At 40.7% G+C, this 23,067-nt stretch overlaps 2 protein-coding genes across 4 annotated transcripts; one reads left to right on the top strand and one right to left on the bottom strand.

Moving 5' to 3' along the window:
* Window positions 1-4,392: 4,392 nt before the first annotated feature.
* On the top strand, window positions 4,393-19,055 carry rab23 (RAB23, member RAS oncogene family). Of its 3 annotated transcripts, none has more exons than XM_030441494.1 (7): window positions 4,393-5,511; window positions 15,331-15,564; window positions 15,726-15,811; window positions 16,074-16,230; window positions 16,315-16,397; window positions 16,485-16,577; window positions 16,651-19,055. In XM_030441494.1, exons 2-7 carry the CDS (start codon window positions 15,410-15,412, stop codon window positions 16,782-16,784), a joined length of 708 nt encoding a protein of 235 aa, XP_030297354.1. In that variant the 5' UTR covers window positions 4,393-5,511; window positions 15,331-15,409; the 3' UTR covers window positions 16,785-19,055. The 3 variants fall into 3 exon arrangements, with proteins under 3 accessions (XP_030297354.1, XP_030297353.1, XP_030297351.1); XM_030441493.1 differs by lacking the exon at window positions 4,393-5,511 and adding an exon at window positions 12,356-12,795; XM_030441491.1 differs by lacking the exon at window positions 4,393-5,511 and adding an exon at window positions 12,357-12,795 and having other exon boundaries at window positions 15,371-15,564.
* Window positions 19,056-19,412: 357 nt separating this feature from the next.
* On the bottom strand, window positions 19,413-22,771 carry bag2 (BCL2 associated athanogene 2). The gene is made up of 3 exons (XM_030441501.1): window positions 22,473-22,771; window positions 22,041-22,150; window positions 19,413-20,727 (listed from the first exon to the last, which is right to left on the bottom strand). The coding sequence occupies exons 1-3, from the start codon at window positions 22,592-22,594 to the stop codon at window positions 20,336-20,338; spliced, it is 624 nt and encodes a 207-aa protein (XP_030297361.1). The 5' UTR covers window positions 22,595-22,771; the 3' UTR covers window positions 19,413-20,335.
* Between the last annotated feature and the right edge of the window lie 296 nt (window positions 22,772-23,067).

The following is a 23,067-nucleotide window of genomic DNA, read 5'->3' as shown; positions in this document are numbered from 1 at the left end:
GGTGCCCCCGGCTCTGTGTGATGAGTTGGAGGTCCAGGCTAGGGTGATCTGGCATACTACAGCGACCATAACGGGCGGGGATCTAGTGATCGTAATCCCCGACAGAGGCACCTACCGCCCCACATACATGAAGATGTGGGAATATGAGGATGGGAGCCGGATCTCGACTTCGCATTTTAGTGGTGGGAAGATGGTGGTAATGGGTCGTCAACTACCAGCACCTCAACCTCCTGCTCGAGGGTCCACTGCTGATGCATCCACCCAGACCGAATCCATGACAGAACATTATAAAATATGATATTGTATAAAATAACATTTCATGGTCAAAAAGTTCAGTTGCAGTAGGCTACTTTTATAAATATGCACCATGTGTATCATTTATTATTATTATTATTATTATTATTATTATTATTATTATTTCTGCTACTATTTTTCGGCATATTCTTGACTTTGAATGGGAGCAGCTGTAACGGCGCAATTTCTCGTCAGTGATCAACAAAGTATTTCTGATTCTGATTCACATTATGCAGTCAGTTGTCCATATTTAAAGTTAAAGCACTTTTGAAAAGCTTGCTATGCACAAACGTAATAAATCCCTGCAACGTAATAGTTATTACATTTGTAGGGAAATCACGTGTTACGTTTGTAGTAGGCAGCGGCCATTAAGTTTGTGGAAAATGTAATACATTTGTGGGTTTATTACATTAAATGCTGCAGATTTTTATTACATTTGTGGACATTATTACATTACAGTTGCTCTTATAAAAATGAACGTCCTGCCCAGACTGCTATACCCACTGCAAATAATCCGTATTTATTATCCAACAAGGTTATTAAGGTGCTTGAAGGCTGGCTAAGCAGGCTGGAGCAAAACAAAGCCCCTTCTCAAGATGACAAAACTTCAAATGGCAGGTTGTGATGGAGGTTAGATGTACCAAATCTTAGATTTTACCAACTGGCATCACACCTGCGGTTGATTGCAAGCTGGCACAAGTGTGATTCAGCCTCGATTTGGCATGATATTGAATCCTCTCGGTCAAAGTGTCCCTAGTTGAATCTATTGTTTATGAATAACCCTGAATCTGTTAAAAACCTCTGCACTAACCCTATTACTCTCAGTACCATCACAGCCTGGAGTTCCATTTGCTCTATAGAAGGCCGGGCTCAGTTATCATCTCCTCTCACTCCCATTCTTGATAACCCAGACTTCCTGCCAGGCTGTGAGGACCAGGGCTTTAAAGTGTGGGGCACCCAAGGGCTAAAGAAATTAGTTGATCTATTTAAAGGCCAGATTTTACTATCTTTTCAGCAGTTGCAACAGCAATTTGGCTCATTTAATCAAGGTGACTTCTACAGATATTTACAAATTGGAGATTTCATAGTTAAAGATACCACCTTGATGACTAATAACACCATTTTGTGTGTGGAGAAAGCCCTGTCTCTACAGATTGATAAGAAATGCATAACTGTTTTTTTACAGAGCCCTAAACTCCAATTCTCCTCTTACCTCACAAACCACCAAGCAAGCTTGGGAGAACGATCTAGGCGTTGCTATAGATGATGCTGACTGGCAGGAGGTCTGGTCTCAAGCTATGAACATTTCTGTGTGTAACTGCACCAAATCCATACAGTTTAGATTGTACATCACACACATATAACACCTGTTGGCAAGAACAAAATGGACGCTAATATTTCTGTGTGTGACCTCTGGTCATGTGTGAAGTTACAAAGGTATTGATCTGGTATTGTGAATGAACTGTCTGCTATCTATGGTGTCTCAATACAGATGGACCCTATGTGCCTTATACTTGATCTCCCAGATGGTCAGATCACTGACAGTAAACACAGGAGACTTTTCAATATACTGATTTCTGCTGCTAGAAAGAACACTCTGCTCTTCTGGATCAAGAATGCTGCGCTGAAAGAAAAAAAATTATGGCACAACATTGTTATGGACTGCATTCCTAGTGAATACACCACATGCATGTTTCACTTCAAAATAGATGCTTTCTATAAGGTCTGGGACCCGTACTTGCAGCATATCGGGCCCATGTTGTCATCTTCCTTGCTACGTGGATTTCCCAGATCAGCTTAGCCTGTCTTTGTGGCTTTGTCTTAAGTGCTCACTATCTAACAAACACCTTGTAGCCTTGCTATGTTTGCATGTTCTGTATTGATTGCCAATTGGATACTACCTTGTCTTACTGTGGGAGATTAAAAGGGAGGAGGCTGGATGGAAAATATGCCCACTTTTATTTATTTATTTTTTTCTTTTTCTGTCGTGTCCAAGCAGTTCTGTGTGTTCCGCGTTTTGAGAAAATGTAATAAAAATACTTAAAAAAAAAAAAAAAAGCTGAACATTTTGATAGTCGTACGGTTTCTCTTGTTGATTGTATGCTGAAGAAGGAGCAGAACAAAATTTGAAAAATTCCCCATAAGGATGAATAGGAAAAACTTTGCAGAAAAAGCTGAATATTTCCTGCTTGCAGCATTCACACAAATTAGTGGGCAGCCATGCTGTTTAGATGTGAATCACAGAATGTGATTTTGAATGTAAACATTTAGAATCAAAGGTAGAAGAAATGGAACTGTCCGGATGAAAAATCAAAAAATCAAAGCCAAATGGAACCTTCAATCACCAAAGCAAAGATTCCATGATGCATGTCAGCAGGGGTATAAAAGGGACAGCAGTTCTTCAGACCGTCCCATCGCGTTATACTTTCAATCATCTCAACAGGTTTCAGGGAAAGCAAAGTGAACAATCAACAGGCAGATCACTGATACAGACGACATCCATTCATCGGACAACATCTGTCCATCAGAACACATCTTTCCATCAGAGTAATACTGAGCATTATTCTGAGAAAATGCCAGCGAAAAAAATGCTGTGAGGAACTCCACAGGTATCCAGAGGACCTCTAAGCAGCGGCTCACGAGAGGCTGTCCAACAGGTGCTGAGCACTTTCTCAAGAAAATGCAGAGCTGAAGAACAAGTTGGTTGAAGAGAAAACCAAATAAGTCAGTCAGAGGAAATTGACAGTCCAACTTTGCCAAGAGTTAGCTCAGACAAGAGACCAGTTGGAAAAAGACAATAGGCTGAAAGAAATGGACATTAACAAACCTCAAAAGTACAGTGTAATAAGTACAAAGTACAGTGATCCAACAGGTGATGCCAACCAGATGAGAAACAACGCAAAGAAAAAGAAGAAGACAGACCTTCAAGAAGATTACATGGAAGTCGAAGTTTCCCGTATTATCAACAAAGACAAGTCTGGAGCTGAGTTCCAGACAAGGACAGGATCAAGCTCCTCCAAGATGAACTGGGGCGGATGAAAGCTTCACACAACGAGATCACCTTTAGGTACGAAACCGATGTCATCAATGCCAGACACCAGGTTGACAACCTTCTGCGTGAGCTTGAGTATGGAGTCCAGCAGCACAAATGCCTTCAAAAGGAATACAAGGAGTTGCTCAGCCAGAAGGAGAATTTCCCAGCTGAGCTTCATGCGGAGAAAGAAAAGAACCGTCTTCTCCAAGAAGAACTACAGAAGACATGTGTGTCATACCATGAGATCAGCCAAAGGTATGAAAATGACAACATCGCTGTCAGACAGCAGGCTTACAACGCTCAGCGCCAATTTGAGAAGATCAGCGTTTCAAAGCTTGAGATCAGCCAAAGATACCAAACTGATGTCATCGCTGTCAGACAGCAGACCGACACTGTTCAGCGTGAGCTTGAAATGGAAGTCAAGTCTCACGCAGACGCAGTGTTGGTAGGCTCGCACGTGATCAACAACTTGAGGGTTGAGCTGGACACCCTTTGTCAAAAGATGGCAAAGGAGATCAGTGTCCAGCAGCAAGAGACTACAAGTGATGTGAGAGCCAGGCGTGAGGAGGAGTGCGAGGAAGAGCCAATGTAGTACGAGGATGAGCCAGTGGAGCAGCAACAATCGCTCCCTGAAGTCCACCGATAACGCACTGGCTCTGAACTCCCAGAGGAAGATCAAGTCCCTGAGAAGAGTCTCTCAAAAATGACGACAGTGATCCCTTCAATCTGGGTCGTGGGTTTCCCCCGGGTACTCCGGTTCCCACAAAAAAAAACAATACAAATTGGAAATAAATTTGGACATACATTTGGAAATGAATTTGGACATAAATTTGGAAATGAATTTGGAAATACATTTGGAAATGAATTTGGAAATACATTTGGAAATACATTTGAAAAATAAAAATTGAAAATCAATTGTCTGCATTAATAATTGTATTTTGTGGACGCACCCAAGATGGCTGCATAGGTGAAGCGGCCGAGCCAGCTTAGCTAATTTCCCCATTTATTCATAAATACGATCTGCAAACGTGCATATACTGGTGGCGAAACAGCAACCTCAAAGAAATATGTTGGTAGGAAGTCATTATTTTACTCGTAACGCCTCTCAAAATCAACGTACCAAAAACACAGAGGATACAATTAAGATGGCGGACTCATCTCCACAACGCCACAACCATGATGACTGAACTGCAGGATATCAAGAATATCCTCATGAGCCTAGCTGCGGAAGTCTCGGGAGTAAAAAGAGGAGTAGAGGCGGTGAACGAAACAGTGAAAAGCCTGGGCAGCAGAATTACCGAGGCAGAATCGAGAATATCCATGCTGGAGGATGAAGAGGCACAAACGGCCCGGTGGTGAATGATCTCGAGAGGCAGAATCACGTACTGAAGGAGAAAATAACAGCGCTGGAAGGTTTCTCCCGGCGTCAAAACATACGCATCGCGGGTGTGAAAGAAGGATTGGAGGGTCGCGACTGGGATGGCTTTATGAAACCACTGCTATCGGAGGCACTGAATATTAATGTCGACGACTGGTATGAAGTTGACAGGATCCACTGGGTCGGGCCCGACCTGGAGACAACACCAGGCCAAGACACATCATTGTCCGGTTCCTGCGGGACAAGGCCAAGGCTGCCGTGTTAGCGGCGGCGAGAAAGAAGAAGCAAGTCACATGGAACGGCACGAGGATTTTTTTCTTCCAAGACTATGCTCAGGAGATACAGGAGAAACGCAAAAAATACGAGGAGGTGAGACGAATTCTCCGTAAGCGTAATGTGGATTATGCCCTCCGATACCCAGCAACAATGACTTTTTCACTGGACAACCGGCGGTACGAGTTCTCATCTGCAGCCGATGCCAAAACATTTCTCACCCGCCACGGAGGTGAGGGGACGACAGGGGCCAGCGGAGGAGAAGAGCGTGACACCGACAATGCATGAAAATAGGGAATATTGCCGAAAATACGCTGCGAATATTGAACTGATCGTGAGAGATCTTTACATTGATGTGGACAGAGACTTTAGGGATAAGATTTATCCCGTGGAAGCTCTGGATGGAGCAGGGATCAATTATTAATGTGGACGAAAACTGAGCAGAGTTTCTTCTCCTTTTTTTTTTCTTCTACCCGGACATGAGGACAATATCTGAATAACAGGAGCGGAGTTATTTCCGGATGAATGACTGGTAATACTTCTGATCATTGGACATTTTTCTTTAAGTGTCATCATATATGGCATGAGGTCAGAGTCTGTGCTAAGATAACTTGTTTTCTTTTCTTAATATGAGGGTGTGCGCACATGGGTCTGTGCGCGCGTATACACTCCTTTTTCCGTTGTCGTTGCTCCTTGTCTCTCATACAGTTATCACTGAATAACACGCCTGTAAATTTAAACTTTCAGTAACTTTGTAAATTTATGGTGGATTATGATGCAGTGGTTCAGGCAAGTTTTATAACAGACTTATAGTTTATTTCAATGGTTAGACGTGATACTTAAAACACAGGGGGAATGGAGAGTGGGCTGGCCTCGGAGGTGCAGCTGACGGAACCTTAAAGGAAGGTTTGATGTTGGAAAGTAACATGTTCGTAGGCTGCTGTTGCAGTGTGTTCCTAAGTTTGTATTTGTTTGTTTGGTGTGTAACCCTAGGTGTCTCATGCAGTTATAGCTGTAATATTTGTATTTCTGTATTCCTGAAAACGTATTATAACAGAGGAGGGGCAACCAAGACAGTGGGACATTATATAACAGGATGGTTGTATGATAATATATTAGCAGAGCAATATGGCGCTGTTTAAGATTGCAACTTGGAATATATCAGGGTGCAATAACGTGGTCAAAAGGAAAAAAATCCTCACATACCTAAAGCAAAAAAAGGCTGATATAGCCCTCATCCAAGAAACCCATCTTAACGATGAGGAAGCAGCAAAACTCAAAAGAGAATGGGTCGGACAGGAATATCATAGTACATTTTCCTCGAGAAAAAGAGGAGTGAGTATTTTGATAAGGAATAATATAGACTGCCGAATACATAAACATGTCTCACATAAGGAAGGTAGATGGGTTATATTGGATGTCACTTAGAGGGTCAAAGGATGACTATTGCTAATATTTATGCTCCTAATTCTGTTAACCCAGATTTTTTTCATGAAGTCTGTAACCTAATTAGAAATATGGGGAACAATAATATAATTATTGGAGGGGATTTTAATCAAGTGAGGGATTTAATAATGGATAAAACTTATCAATCTACTCAAACTAACACTGCTGGTGTTATAGCAATAGATGTCTTGTCAGACGAGTTGGGTCTTGATGATATTTGGAGATTATTGCATCCAAATGAAAAGGACTTTACTTTTTTTTCACATCCCCACTCAAGTTACTCTAGGATAGATGACTTTCTCTTATCCCGTGATATGGTCAGCCAGGTGCTGAATTCTACAATTGGAAATATAGTGCTATCGGACCATGCACCAGTGGATGTAGTCCTCCATCCTCTAGATAGAGCAGAAAAAAAGCATGAGATGGCGTTTTAACAACTGTATGCTGAACAGGGAAGAAAATTGCAACTTTATTAAATCTGGGATGCAGGAATTCTGGGAGCATAATGAAGGCTCTATAGAAGACCATGGGATAATGTAGGATGCTTTCAAATCCTTTCTGAGGGGGCGTATTATTCAAAGAAGTTCCTTTATCAAAAAAGCAGAAAGTCAAAGGTTATTCAAATTAGAGCAAGACATCAAAAAGCTTGAAAAGCAACACACGGAGCGACAAGACTCTGATACGTGGGGTAAACTGAACAAACTTAAATGTGAACTAAATGACATACTGAACAGGAAAACCGAATTTGCCCTTTTCTGTACCAGGCAGAAATATTTTGAGCAGGGCGAGCGTGCTGGTAAAGTACTGGCACACAGAGTAAAACAAATACAATCTCAAAATGTTATTCCATCGATCGAACAAAAGAGACATAAATACCACCTTTAGGGAATTTTATCAAGAATTGTAAACATCTCAGGGTGGGACAGACAAAAACAAATTAGAAAAGTTATTTTCCTCAATTGAAATTCCTACCCTAACACAGGATGGGAGAGCACTTTTGGAGGGTGATATCTCCGTAGATGAAGTTAAAAAAGCAATCAGAAGCCTCAGGATAGGAAAGGCCCCTGGAAACGATGGGTTCTCAGTAGATTTTTACCAGAAATTCATAGATGATCATGCCCCTAGATTACTAGTCATATATCAAGATGCGGTTCAAAGAGGTAGGTTACCTGAAAGCATGAGGGAAGCAGTTATTACACTACTGCATAAAAAGGGAAGAGATCCACACAGTGTGCTAATTATCGCCCTATATCTTTGATTAATGTGGATGAGAAAATTCTCGCCAAAATCTTAACAACTAGATTGGAAGAAGTGGTCCCATTTCTTATTCATCAGGATCAGGTGGGGTTTATGCGGGGAAGGTGCTCTGCAGACAACCTTTGAAGAGTGTGACACATTATGTGGATGACAAGAAATTATGACACACCAACGGTTGCCTTTTCATTAGATGCGGAAAAAGCGTTTGATAAAGTGGAGTTTCCTTTTTTGTTTTATACGCTAGAAAAATTTGGATTTGGTCCAATATTTAGGAAGTGGGTGGAATTAATGTACTCGGATCCATCAGCCACAGTCTTAACCAATGAGATTATGTCTCCTCAAATCAGACTAAACCATGGTGTTCAACAAGGATCGCCTCTATCACCTCTAATCTTCGCCATATTTCTTGAACCCCTGGCCATAGCCCTGCGGGCTAACTCAACTATACGGGGTGTGCAGGCGGGTCAAGAAGAACACAAGCTCCTGTTGTATGCAGATGATGTATTATTGATATCTAGTAACCCTGAATCCTCAGTCCCAGAAATGTGTTCAGTTATAAATCTGTTCTCAGAGGTATCTGGTTATACTGTTAACTGGTCAAAATCAGAAGCCATGCCGTTATCAAAACTGTGCCCCCCAGATATTAGAAAGAACTGGAAATTCAGATGGATGCCTGAAGGATTAACATATTTGGGCATCAAATTAACGCCAGGTCTGGAAAAAATAATGGAAGCCAACATTTCTCCAGTTATTCAGAAAACTCAAATTCTGTTACAAAATTGGGATAAGTTGAATATTTCCCTGTTGGGCAGACTCAATCTAGTTAAAATGATTTTAACTCCCAAGATCAATTACATCATTTCCATGTTACCGCTAAAATTTCCTTCCCCATTACTTAAAACATACAACAGTATGATAGAGAAGTTTATATGGGCAGGAAAAAAAACCCATGTTTAATCGGACTAACTTATATGCTGCAAAAGACAAGGGGGGTTTAGCATTATCACAAATAGACTGGTATCATTTATCATTTTCTTTATCGCAGCTATCTAAAATTCACCTGCCACCTACAAGGATCCCTCTGTGGGTCAGGATAGAAGAGCAACTGGTGCATCCTTTTTCTGTGGAGGCCTTCCTCTCACAAACAGATAGACCAGTCCCCTCCCAAGACCCGGTAATGGCTTTTGCCAGAGAGTCATGGAAAATTGCTCATCAAATGACAAAAGCTGATCCATATTTATCAAGCAGATCCTCCATATGGTATAACGAGAAATTGTTAATTGATAAGATTAAGATTAAGTTTCTTTTGGAACAAATGGATTAGATCTGGGATTCATATTCTTGAGGATGTGATGGGAGATGCGGGACTTAGATCATTTGATGAAATTAAAAATAAATATAATTTGTGTAACTCTGAATTCTGGCGATATTTACAAATGAGACATTGTATTCTCTCAAACAAACATATTCAGCACAGTCTGACTGAAATCCAGGTAATTGCCCATAAGATTGGAGAGAAAAACAGAGCAGCTTAAAAATTCTTTGAACTTATTAGAAGTACACAAGTGCCAAAACTAGATGGTCTGAAAGCGTGTTGGGATAGGGACCTGGCTCAAGAGATTCCAGAAAATAATTGGAAAAAACTATATGCATCATGGCACTGTTACTCACGTGAAGCACAATCACAACTCATTTGTAATAAGATTTTAAATAGATCCTACTGGACCACTTCAAAACTGGCAAGACTGAAACTCAGAAACAGTGATTTGTGTTGGAGATGTAATGGAAGGGTGGGAACTCTGGTACATATGTTATATGAGTGTGACAAAACTAAAGACATGAATGCAATAATTGTGTTCTTGAATAAGGTGCTGGGTACGCACTTGATCAAAAACCCTGCATTATGTTTGTTGGGATTACTTCCAGATAACATTCAAATATCGAAACACTAAAAACTTTGGTGTCGTCTAGCTATGACAACAGGGTGCAGGATAACTTTACGCCACTGGAAATCTCCCACTCAGTCCACTTTTAAGGAGTGGATACAGGTTCTAAGTTCAATGGCCAGCTACGAGCGGGTCACCTATAGAGTGGCTGGGAGGGAAGACTTATTTAACGAGGTGTGGGGCCCATTCCTAGCTCATTTGCTGGAAATGTAAGGATGTTGCCATCTATCCATATTTTATTAGAGGCAGGTACAGGATTGGTATAATATGTAGACTTCCTAGGGTGTTTTGTTTTGTTTTGTTTTGTCCTGTTTTCTGGATCTATGTTTTGTGTTGTAGGTCTGGCTTGCTTTGTACATTGTTGCTGGTCTGCATTTATTTTTTGTTGTTTTTTGTTGCTATTTGTAAGGAAAAAAAAAAAGACTGGGCAGATAGATACTGATAAATACATACAAGATGTATATCTAATCCATGTAACTGCAATAAGGTAACAAGTATTTGGTTGTAATTGTCTGTCAGAAACATCAATAAAAAAAAATAAATAAAAAAAATAAATTGTATTTTGTAGCATGTTGTATTTTTACAGTCACATGTTTAAAGAGGTGGCAGTTCATTTTATGCATATGGTCAACAGGTGTGTGGAATATCCTGACCAACAGGAACATTATTACATTCACTGATGAAAACACATTGGCGACAAGTTCTGAGAGCGATGATAGCAAATAATTGAATGTGTGGGAAACACTGGTTAATGCAAAAACCACAACAATCTGAGATGTTGTGCGTTTGTGTGTTATTGCTTGGTGTTTAAGATAATAAGGTAATTTCAACATTTGTGTTTACATTTTATTAAGGTTTACGAAACCAAGAGAAATCCTGTCAGCCACAGTTTTCTTTTACACTAAGATGTCTCTTTTACCAGATGATGACCTATTTGAGTTTTGTGTGGATGAATGATTTATTTATTGCCACGAAACATGATTCCATATTTTCTGAGCCGGTGGTAGAAGGGTTACAGACATAACTGTATGGTGTTATTTAGCATATATTTAACTACGTCGCCTACTCAACCACAGTAGTGAGACAAAAATCAAGAAGAAATGACAAAGTACACAAGCTCAACAACATCAGGAAGGCCTGACACTCCATTTCTGAAATGCTCAATGAAGTATGACGGTACAAAACAGTGTCGCACGCGCCAGGTAACAGAGTGGAATCAAGGAGTTAGCGAGGTTGTGGGTGAGCTAGAGATAAGCTATGAGCATCAGAGTATCTCTCTGCAGTTGCAGAAGATGGTGGGGTGGTGTTTCAAGTATGTTGATTGTTAATTTCAGGCTACGTGGTTACCTAATGTTAATCTGGAAAGTAAACAAACAACGTCCTCATCTTTTACTCCCTGCCTCAACTAACTTATCAGTCAACAGTCTTCCACATTTTACACAACAAAACCAAAAACCACTCATCACTTTATCGCATCATTTTGAAAATAGCCTGTATAGGTCAAGCAATCCATGGTCAGTATAAAATAACCATAGTAAGTAGATAATAATTAATGATAACTGATGATAACTGTTATAATAATAAAAGTAAGAAATGAAGGGTAATCTAGTGTGAAGGAGATGCTGAAACATACTACTGGGCACCAGCTGATTGAAATGTGCATCTACTGCTTAAGCTGCTGTAGTCTGATGATGTGAAGTGCGAAACAAATATACAACACTTTTATTGTTCTTTAAAAATGCATTGCCAAGAGTGATCAGATGTAATGGGATGTATCAATAAGGGGATTTGGTTATCAAAAAGCCTGAAGGCCAGAGTCTCCAAGAGCTAATGATATAGATGGAGAAAAAGCACCTGTTTTACAAAAAAACCAAAGCGAGGCGAAGAACTACTGGTGTATGTGCAGCTACGCACCGAGTCGAAGATACTAGAGTCACTTACACCAAGCTGCACGCAGGTGCAGAAGGAAGGAACCACACAGTCACCCTCCCAGACGCCCCAATAATCTAAAAGCTGAAAAAGATATATTAGACATATGTTTCATGTGTGTTGTGTTAATATCTATATTTAAGATGCTATTCATAAAAAATCTTAAATGAAGGCTGCCAGATTCTTTTTAATTGCTTGATATAATGTTTCTGCTTTTCTAAAACTAAACTCAAACCCAGACACAATAACTACACAAGACTATGCGTGGGTGAAGTTAATATGCTGTTCAGAAATAAAGCATTTTTTTTGTATTTACTCATTGTGCACTCACCAAAACATTTAAAATCATACAATTCAAAGTTACACGTGAGCAGTGAAATGGTATGTCAAATGAGAATTTAAAAAAAAACAACCTCTAAATCATCAAAATAATAATCTGATTTAAAATGCAAGACAGTGTCAGATTTCTGAATTATAGCCTATATGACAGATAATGATATGGTTGGATGATAAAGAGTATTTCTTTATACAACATTGTATAAATAATAAATATTAGTAAATAAAGGAGCCATTATAGATATATTATCATATATTTTAGCCCAGCTTATTTTGTGTGATTTCATTATTAACCTTGAGTTGAGCTGGGTCTAAATGTAAACTTTTATCAGTTGGTGGCGGCAATGCGCTTTTTCATCGTTTGCCAAAATGTAAAAACCTCAAGAAGGAGCACAAGGAGCGGAAAAAAGAGGAGGAGGAGAGGACGAGGCGACGAAGAAGATCGTGAACTAGACAGCAGACATCTTGCTTTGTACACTCTTTGATTCTGCTGCCTAGCAACAAACATTGGCGAGCTAGCCCGGTTAGCTACTCTCATGCGCAACGTAGTTAGCAGGAACGCAGGCTCACAGACAGATAGCAATGCCTTATTGTCCCGTAAATGACACACATTTTACTCAGTTATAGACGTTAGATAAACTTTATCTGCCGCAGTTAAGCGGCGAGCTCTCGGCTTGAGCAGTCATTAGCTGGGTACCATTCACTAGCGGAGCGGAGGGTGCTTTTCTCTGTGGAAAGTGGCTAACATTAGCTAAGTAACCTTAGCAGCGGAGTCACCAACGTCTCCTCTTGCCACGGAGAAGAACAGAGGGAGGCTGAAGATATGTGATTGTGGGTTAGCTGGCTGGTTAGCTTATCTGATGTCGGTGGACACCGGATGACCTGAAACGCGATTTTTACAGGTAAGAAAGTCGCGCCCCCTCCCCCGCTAATATTTCGAGTTTTTTAGCGGTTCTCGTCCTTTCTTCCTTACCTTTAACAGACAGTATCAGCTGCTGCTCGGTACCTGAACCCCCACCCCCCCACAGACAGCTGTTCAACAGGTCACATCTCGACCAAGGCAAGGGACTTTGATTTGAAGGAATCAAGCAGAAAACGTATTACTCAGAAAGATGTGGTTACATCTCATAGCATTACAGCATAATAGTTAGACTGTACCCTAAAATATTGTCTCGCTTTGAGTCCTGGCCAGAATAACTGTGAGTCTGTGAACATGACTCACTGTCTAGAGAGGGATTTGTACTGTCTATTACATACTTAGTTTACTTATGTGAGCATTGTAATGCATAAGATACTCTCTTACCATGCTATATGAAAGATAAGTGTGTATTTCAGTCTTTCTCGTGTCTTTTTAAAATATGTAAGTTACAGTATGTAGTGAAATATCATGAAGGTACCTGTCCCTGTATGGAAGATGACTTGGAGTTGATGGTGATGAGGAGTCAAACTGACACTCTCCATTTCTGGCACTTTCCTTGTTGTGGGAGAAGTCTGGTACATTCCCTCCTATCTTTATATTTTACTGCATTTTGCTTTGAAAATTCAAGGTATGAAACACGATTACAGTGATCGACAACATGTGATTGATACTAATTGGTTGTCCACTACCTTTGCTAACGTTGTTAATGTTGGCTGCAGATTATTTGAATTAATTTGAATTAAAGACATTGTGTAAACGTAGTATGAGTCATGAGCGTGCATAACCAGCCTCATAATCCCCCAATTCTCCGTCTAGAGGTGATTACAGTGAGAGATGAGAAAGCTGCTAATGTGTAACGTGGCTCATGAGTCAAGCTGGAAGAAAGGAGGGGGTCTTGAGTCTTCCCTGAAAGATATCATTTCTAAGAATTCTGCATGAACATGAAATGAAAAATGACTAAACCTTTGTTGTATATTAAGCTAAGTTTTGTACAAACATTTATCCGAATGTTTCCAACAAATCTTACAGCCAGAGAAATCCACAAGTTTCCTCAAGGTAATGGTGCGTTTCATCGCTTGTCACCATAACTTCCTGGGTAGAGTCAGAGAGTGAGGAAAGAAACTGGCAAATGTGATGAAACGTAATGTGAATAAAACTAAGACATACCGCATCTGCCAGCATTTGTGCCTGAGTTACGTCATGAGCACATTTCCCCTCCCGCTCTAGGTGGCAGTCAGTATTACAGAACACAACCATCCAACTCACTGCTGCAGTCAGGTTGATAAATAGGAACGATGATAAATCCACGTTTGAATCCCAAAAGTCAAAAGGTAATCTCTGAGCTCTCCTGACAGTAAACGAGTCAGTGACTGAGTTTATTCCTCCAGAAGGTCTGGCTCTGCGCCCTACTCTCCTATCCAGAGCTCTCTCTGAGGAACTTTAGCAATATGCCACCTTTCCCAGTCCGCCCAGCCCTCCACACACAACGCTTAGCAAATGTCTTTTTATTTGTTTTATTTTATTTTGTTTTGATTCAGCTAGCAGCAGGAAAACTGAGCTGCGTAGTGCAGAATGCAAGATAAAAGTAGTAATATTGTAGAATATAATAAAGTAGTTACTAAAGAATAAGAGAATTTGTCATTTTACATTTATGTCCCATGCAAAATAGAATTAAGCAGTTATCTAAAATAGATATATACCACTCAGCACACATTTACACAAAGCTGTGATAGTTCCAGAGCAGAATGTTCAGATTGCAGAAGTGAAAGTGTATAATTCCTGCTAACTAATGTAAAACATGACATTAAAAGAGTGTTCAAACAAAGAGCAGGCTGTTTATTTTGAGCCATGTTTTTTTTGCCTGCACGTTATAAAAAAACTGCTGAGTCATGCACCTCAATTATAGTTGATGAATAACATCTCGATCTGCAGCACAAATCGTGACTCAAATCCAGACTGGCTTTTTGGACAGCAGTCACACAGTAGGTTGTCAGCGTCCACTGGGAACAGCTTTCCCACAATATGTTGTTTAGCGTTGCACTCAGCAGCCACACACATAAAACTGTGGAAGAGTTGCCAGTTGCTATGTGGAGTCTGCTGCTCTCCATGCTAATGGAAGAATAAACACATTACACAGTCGCTCCGCACAAGTTCATGGTAAAATTTACAGCAGTGAATTCAGTGTGAGCGCACGCAATAATTTAAAGGACAGCTCCAGTCATTGTGTTTGCACTGTGAAGCACCCCCTTCCCAATGAGATTCATGAGGTAAACGTTGTGCTGAAAGGAATGACAATTCAAATTTGAAAGCAGCAAATAAACTATGTAACTACTGATCATTATACAGTAACAAACGTGAAGTTGAGCATATTTGCTAAGCTTCTTTACAAATAACTCACTGATATGAAGGCTTCAGATGTGTTAAATCACAGGAAAATATCTGAGTTGCACTCGTGTTTACTTGCAGTATCTAAACATTTGTCACACACACTCATGTTTGATTTATTTCACACTTTCAGCTTGTGTTTGTGTTCGTGTCACATCATTGAAACTACCCAGGCAGAGTGGAACTGAGAGAACCAGCCAGACGTCGCCGTCATGTTGGAGGAGGACATGGAAGTGGCCATCAAGGTGGTCGTAGTCGGTAACGGAGCCGTCGGCAAGTCCAGTATGATCCAACGTTACTGCAAGGGCATCTTCACCAAGGACTACAAAAAGACCATCGGAGTGGACTTCCTGGAGAGGCAGATACTGTAAGCAGTTGTTTAGTTCTCATTCCTGTATCAATTATAGCTTATATTAAAGCCACTGCTGAGCTCCAAGGTACCATAGTTTAGTCGTTTGTGTGACTATATTTTCTCAACTAGAGTGATGTTGTGTGTAATTGTCCCTCCTTACATGCTCTTTGTTTTAGTGTGAATGATGAGGAGGTCCGACTAATGCTCTGGGACACCGCGGGGCAGGAGGAGTTTGACGCTATTACCAAGGCCTACTACCGTGGTAAGACCCCCCCTCCCTCGCCACTGTGACAAATATACCACTGCTGCTTTAGGTCACTGACCTCCCTGACTGCTGAGGTTACCTTTTTTGTTTGTCACACATTTTTTAGTTGACCTGCAGCGAGCACATGCACTGTGACTCATCAGCAGGGTTCCTTTTAAAAGTGTACTCAATGTTTTTACAATGTCAGTTATGTATCTGATTTCTAAAAGTATAAACAGCTTGAAAACACGACCAGTTGGTGTGCTGTCTTGCATTCCAGGTGCCCAAGCATGTGTGCTAGTCTTCTCCACCACAGACAGGGAGTCGTATCAGGCCATCGACAGCTGGAGGGAGAAGGTGGAGGCAGAGGTTGGAGATATTCCCACAGTCCTAGTGCAGAACAAGATCGACCTGCTGGAAGATACTGTTATAAAAAAGTTTGTAATAGTTTATTTTATGCCAAAGTAATTGAAAGTTAAAGACAAATTGTACTGTTGTGACATTTTGTATTGTCTTTTCAGCGAGGAGGCAGAAGCCTTGGCTAAAAGGCTGAAGCTGAGATTTTATCGAGCTTCAGTAAAGGAGGATCTGAATGTGAACGAAGGTGATTATGTGGACAGCTGGTTTAATTTTTACGCGAATCAATCTCATTCTCGATGTTCCCTTCTTAACACTGGTTTTCTCTTTTTAGTTTTTAAGTACTTAGCTGAGAAGTATCTTCAGCGACTCAAACAGCAAACAGCAGAGGAGACAGAGGTGGTCCATATAACAAGCAATAAAATAGGTAAGGAAACTCACTGTACATCGTGTTGCAAGTTTAAGTGTTTTACAGTACTCATGCATTTCTTTTTCCACAGGTGTTTTTAATACCACGAGTAGTAATGTCTGCAACCAGAACTCCAGCAACGGCAGAGAAGTCATCACTCTGCGACCAAACAAACAGAGGACCAAGAAGAGTAAAAATCCTTTTGGAAGCTGCAGCCTACTTTAGACGAAAACATCTTATTTTAGCGACTGACTATTGTTTCTGACACTACATTGGTTATTGTTGTATTCTGCAATCACATTTAGAGACCAAAGCCCACTCAGACTGGGACATGCTACTTTACACTGCATTAATAACCTGATGTTTAATCTGAATCCTGAGTTGTTTCTGCGCCTTGATGGATGAATTTCCTTCAATTCAGCCTCCAGCAATGATCTGCACACACAACCTGCACATGCTTGGTTCCCCCTTGTGGTTGCCTTAAGTAACAGCAACAGCTGCAGCTACACTGCATTTTTGTTGCCAGAAATTTGATTATACCCCAAAAAACAAAAGATGGTTTTTACAATTTGGATTTTGGCGTTTTGACTGTGCAATATGTTTGCATGTATTGTAGAAGATACACAGATTATTTTGTACCATATTTTTATAGCTGTCAACAGAATATGGTTCAAACTATACTGTTTATCATGGACGAAAACACTATTGAATCCAGAGTTATTTCTCTGCGCAGAAGTATTTTTGTACGAATCACTGCAGTGTTGGGTGATATTTTCACTGAAGTGTTGACATAGTGCCAAATGAGCTCTTTCTGAGCTGTAGTTAAATACTAAAGCTGCAGTGATACTGATTTAACACGGAATAAGTAGAATGTGCTCCTATGTATAACCAAATATATAGATAACCAATAATCAATAACAGTAATTTCTGCTTATACTCCTCTTATTCATAGTTCTGTTAACCAAATCATAAGACTCTCACAAATTTCAAAGGTTGAATAATGGTCCTTTGCTCTTTGAGTCATAGTACCTGAAGTCACAATAAGTTATAGCACTATGTTTTTGATTGCAGTTGTTAACATTTAACTGTGCTTTACTTTAACTTTGGTACAGCTCTGAGTAACTGATCAGCCTCAGAGTGAAGACGTCACTATGTTTCTAACATTTGACAACACTAAGACATGGTACATTATGTTTTTGATTTGGCTTACGTAGAATCATTTCTATTTTGTAAATATGAATCTGCTGCTTTCTGATAGAGAAGAAAGAAGGAGTGAGGCCAGAAAGCTTCTGGAAGACTGATAGCTCACTGCTAAGTGGTGTTTGTCCCTGTGGTACGAATTATTTCTCTCCGAAGGTACAAAACCTGACTGCCGAGACCAGATATTCTGCTCGTGTGTGCCTGAATATGATAGAGAATTCAGTTTCTTCTCACTACATGAGGGTACTCCAAAAAAAGATCCCCCAAACTACAACTACCTGTGAACTTATATATTACTGCCTAGTCTGCTTTACGCCTTTTTTTTCTTTCAGAACTTATTATATGAAAGACAGCGGTTTACCAAGCACAAAGAAATATGTGGAAAAATGATAGAGTCCCCTGTCTGAGATGATCATAACTTCCTTATAAATAGTTAGAATTCTACATCATCTTGGAATAGATGTGCATGTGCGTTTTTTGTCTTTTTAGAAAGTTTTCAGACGTCTGTCAAAAGATTCAAGTGAACTTTATTCTCCAGATGTTCAGATGGGACTGAATTCATTCATGTTTTCATGTTGTAGTCTGTTGTGAAAAATCCCATGAGGTGCTTTAAAATATGTTCCAGTTACACCACTGGTACAAAGACTGACATTTCAAACGTTTCTCATTTGGTTGTAAGTAAACAGTGCTGTTTGAAAAGAGAGGAAAAAAAAGGAGGAAGTGTGGTGTAACTGTGCATGCAAGCATTTTTTTTTCCACATCAGTGAATGTCCGACTCATGCCACACTGCCTTGTCCATGTTTACATGCTCCACCGGTAAGCATTTTTAATCCCTACTCTTGCTGTTTGTTTAAAAATTGCCTGCACAGTGAATCTGTAAATAATTATTTCTCAAGCTTTCTCTTATTGTTAACATTGTGTTAACATCGTGTTTACTTTGCCTTTTCTTGCTTTTTTGACTGAATGGATTGAGAGCACTTTACCATTAAAATGGCATATAATCCGACATAATTTAAAAAGTAAACTAACCGTACTTATGTGCTGTCACTCAGGTGTTGTAATAATCATTATGTTGTACTATTACTCTTCTTTTTCACACTTCATAGATCGATTTCACATATTTAGATAGACCGACCGACACACGTATGCTTTCAGTCAGACAGAAACAACACTCATTGTTGGATTTTAGTTTTTAACGGTTAAAAGTGTATCACAACTTCAGGTGGGCAACACCTGATTGTATGTCTTTGGGGGGGGATTGATGGTAATCTGACATGAATAAAACTCTACTTTTTACTTCAGCATCCTGTCTGTAATTTCAAACCAAGATACTCCTCTGCTGGTACAACCCTTTAAACAAAACTTGACATAAAATGTTGTCTGTGCGTTTGGTCAGAGTTTACACAGCCAGTAGGGACTAGAAATAATCCCTAATAAAGTGTGAACGATGTAGCTAAAAGATGGTGATGGCGATGACAGTCTTAACAGTGCAATAAGATTGATGCGAAAGTTGAGTTCTAACTCAAAAAGTCGTAAGGTTCACCCTCAGCTTGTCCCAAATGTTTCAAATTATTGTCTCTAACTTTGATGCAAACAGGACACATGGGCTTCATTTTAGCACTTTGTAATAGCCATCATTAACAAATGGTGGACTTATGGTTGATTAAACTTTAATTTGATAGTTGTTTCACTGTTAACAAACAATTAAATTCTTCTGAAAACATTTATTAAAAAGTTGTACAGGTTCGTGAAGCTCTGTTCCAACTTAATAATGGCCATCCAAATAATGTTTGTAGATGAAATACATAGTGTTTATTTACCATTATCAGTTTTATAAATATCAATTGCAACTTTACAATAAAGAGTTGCCTAATAAATGGTTTGTAAGTATTTAATTGTTTGCTAAGAGTTAAATAAATATGAAATAACGCTGATTTATTAACGATGGTGTGACCAATGTTCACAGACGAGGCACCCTGTAAAACTGATTGATATGACAGCTCTGCCGATGACTGTAAGCACTGCTGTGCTGTCGTGTTCCCATGTATCACAGCATGAGGTCACCTTTGACAGAAACATTGTGCTTTTTATTCACGTTTTGACACCCAATCTGACATAAAAACAGCTTTGTGCAAATATGAACTAAAATCCACACTTTCATGCGATTTGTGTCGCCTTCACATGAGGAGGTAGTGAGTGCACATCTAAAATCCTTCCCAAGTGCCCTACTTTAAAAGGTGAGACAAGGAAAACAAAAAAAAGATACTTCAGCGTGGGATTCTTCGTCGAGCATGCCGTTGTATAATTTCCTGTCTTATTTAAGTGCACATGTGAACACACATTGTGTACTGGGTAAACACGTCAAAACTTGATTATGCCAAGAAATCAATGTAAAAATCATTTGCAGCTTTACTGTATTATTGGCCCTCAGCTTCAGCCTCACTGTAACTTCACCAAAAAGGACTCGTTTGCTGCTACATCATTGTCAGAGTTAGAACAGGTGTACAACAGTTGTCGGTGAGGTTAGTGGTATTAAAGACACGTTTTCTTTTTTTATGTTTCGGTGACGAGTCTCATTAACAGCCATTGGCTTTGGGTTGCTCCAGTTTCTGGTGATCCATAATCTTGATGTTCCTCTCGGCGTTCTCCACGTTCCTCATCAGAGTCTCCAGCCGCCGCTTGATCTTCTTCTGGTCCTCCAGGGCGCAGCTGATCACGATGGCCTGGAACTTCTGGTCGATGGGGCAAGGCGGGGCCTCGGTCACGCAGGCGGCGTGCAGGGCCAGGAGCCGCTGGCGGCCGCACTCCATGTCATCCAGCAGCTTCTTCACCAGCTCGTCGATTATGGCGGTGGCCTTGTTCAGCGCGTCCTCCTGCATGGGGTTTCTGATGGTGCCAACAGAGATCTCCACTGACAGCGTGCGGCCCATCAGACGGTTTGCAGTAAGATCTAACTCTTCTCTCTCACCTAGGAGACAAAAAAACAAGTAGGAAATCAGTGCTGCATCGTTGCAGAACCACATACACTGGAGCAGTAAACGGCACTGGATTCTGGATACAGTGATAAGAACACAATAGGGGCATTTGCTCAGCTCAAGATTCAGCTTCCAGATCCCTGTTCCTGCTCCACTGTCCTCCCAGCACCCAGAGAACATGCAGCTCAGGTGAATGTGATTGTATTACTGCCGGGTGGATCCAGGCCAGATTTGATGCAGTGTAATCCAACAGGATGGCCCCTGCAAATCTACTACACTTAGAGGAAATGTACGAAGTTCATTTCTTTAAAAGGCATGCAGGGTTTTACAAAACAAACAACAACAACACCACCAAAAAAAAGGATAAACTCATGCAAACGTAATCCATAACCGGCGTGGCAGCTTCTGTATCTGCAGACACTTCTCGCCCACTTTGCGCATTTTTCTTATTTCCTTAGGAATTTGTTGTGCTTGGGACGATTCCTGGCGATTCTGGAGAAAGATAGCCGATATATCAAATCAAATGACAACGCTTTGGCTAACCCACATTGTCAGCATTGAACTGAGCTGGAAATAAGACTCAGTGATCTGCTACCTTTCACTTTTGACTGGTGTGTTTCCATACAGAAACGGACACGTTCTAACTAAAAATGCCTTTAAAGCCGTCAGAAAGGCGTCAATTCAACTCTGTGATCCTCATTTGAGGAATTGGATTACTATATATTGTCCAGCAGGTGATGACAATACCACAAATGCCCTATAATAGGGCGCAAACGACATCATCCACAAAATGGATTCATAATACATTATAAGAACTGAAAACTGTGGTATGTGCAGCAGGATTACTACACTGGACTGTACTGGATTACATTTCCAACCCCCTGTATGTAAAGTACGGTACAGTTAGGATATTGTAAGGTGGAAATACTTAATTTGAAATGAGGACATTGTGATGCAGTTAATCGACACATTCTGTTTCATGATGTGCATGTGATCCTATTTATATGAACTGAAGATGAACAAGGGGTTAAAAAAAAACCATGAACATGGTGCTCATGCAAACTTTTATATTTCCTTGGGTGGAGTGCAAGAAACTATCACGTTGCCTCCTTCCCATGAGGTTTCTTGAATGACAAAACCCAGCAACCCCATGGATAACCTCACTGGATCACAATGTAACAGACAGACCAGAGCACATACACAAACACACACCACTGAGCACTGTACAGTCACACACACACACAGAGAGACACAAGACAAGGTGGATCAGGGTGTGTAATGGCTGTTCACTCCCTTGAAGCCTCACCAGCGCAGATGTTACGCATTTCTTGTCCGTTCTGAATGGACTGGAGCGTTTCCAGGATGCACTCCCTTTCCTGCTCCATGGCCGATGCTGCTTCTCGTAAAGCCTCCACCCTGACGGCCGGACAGAGACAATAACACATGAGCAGAGGTTCATCCACACCCGCAGAAGTCACTGCTGTTATAAAGGGAGAGGGCTGAGAAATCCCAAATCCACGTTACTGATACAGTAAAAGAACTAAACTTTCAAAAACTTATAATAATCACAACGGAACCAGCGGCAGCTGTTGTCGCTTCAACCACAATTTCATCCCCTCATCCCGTTACGATCACATCAGTATCATACAATATTATAGAGTAGATAGTGTATAAGGTGTATGTTCACGATCACGCCCTGTCCGCCCCGCACATGCTGAGGCCTGGCACCTCACCGTACCTCATTTCCAGCTGATCCAAAGTTTCCAGAAGTCGTCCGGACCGGTCTGCCATGGACAGCGTCCGGCTGAACTTGGCGCACTGAGCTTCGGTCATTTTCGACTGTATTTTCGCTTGAGCCATGACGCTGAATGTTTCCTCTTCTTCCTCTTGTTATGGATGTGGTCTGAGAGCAATCCTTCCTACCCGTGTGCGATCACCACCCTGCGCTGTTCGGCGGACTGTGCTGTGGCTGCAGCAGCGCCCCTGGGAGAACATTTCCTAACATGGGCTGCGACTTCCTTCACTCGCTCCTCGCAGAAGTTTCCCGAGGAGACCAGAACGGTGGGGTCGCAGTCTCTGGTCCGCGGACCCCCCGAGAGGTCCCCTGAGGAGCTGAGTGGGTTCCACAGACATACGTGCTCTGTCAGTTTTAACGCGATTTTAGATGGTAATTTTATGCAGACAAATCATTTATTAGTATCTCTTTCCCTTAAAATCATAAAGTTGATTGTTAATTCATATTTCACATTACGACATGATCACATTATTTTGTTTATCTCTGTGTAAAAATTGTGCTTTTTAGCTTCTAACAAGGTTTTTCAGCCAATGGGGTG

The sequence above is a fragment of the Sparus aurata genome, chromosome 15 (genome assembly GCF_900880675.1).
Source record: "Sparus aurata chromosome 15, fSpaAur1.1, whole genome shotgun sequence".
In the NCBI taxonomy this organism is placed as follows: domain Eukaryota; kingdom Metazoa; phylum Chordata; class Actinopteri; order Spariformes; family Sparidae; genus Sparus; species Sparus aurata.
The sequence above is the reverse complement of the archived record's forward strand: the minus strand, read 5'-3'. Positions and strand labels throughout refer to the sequence as shown.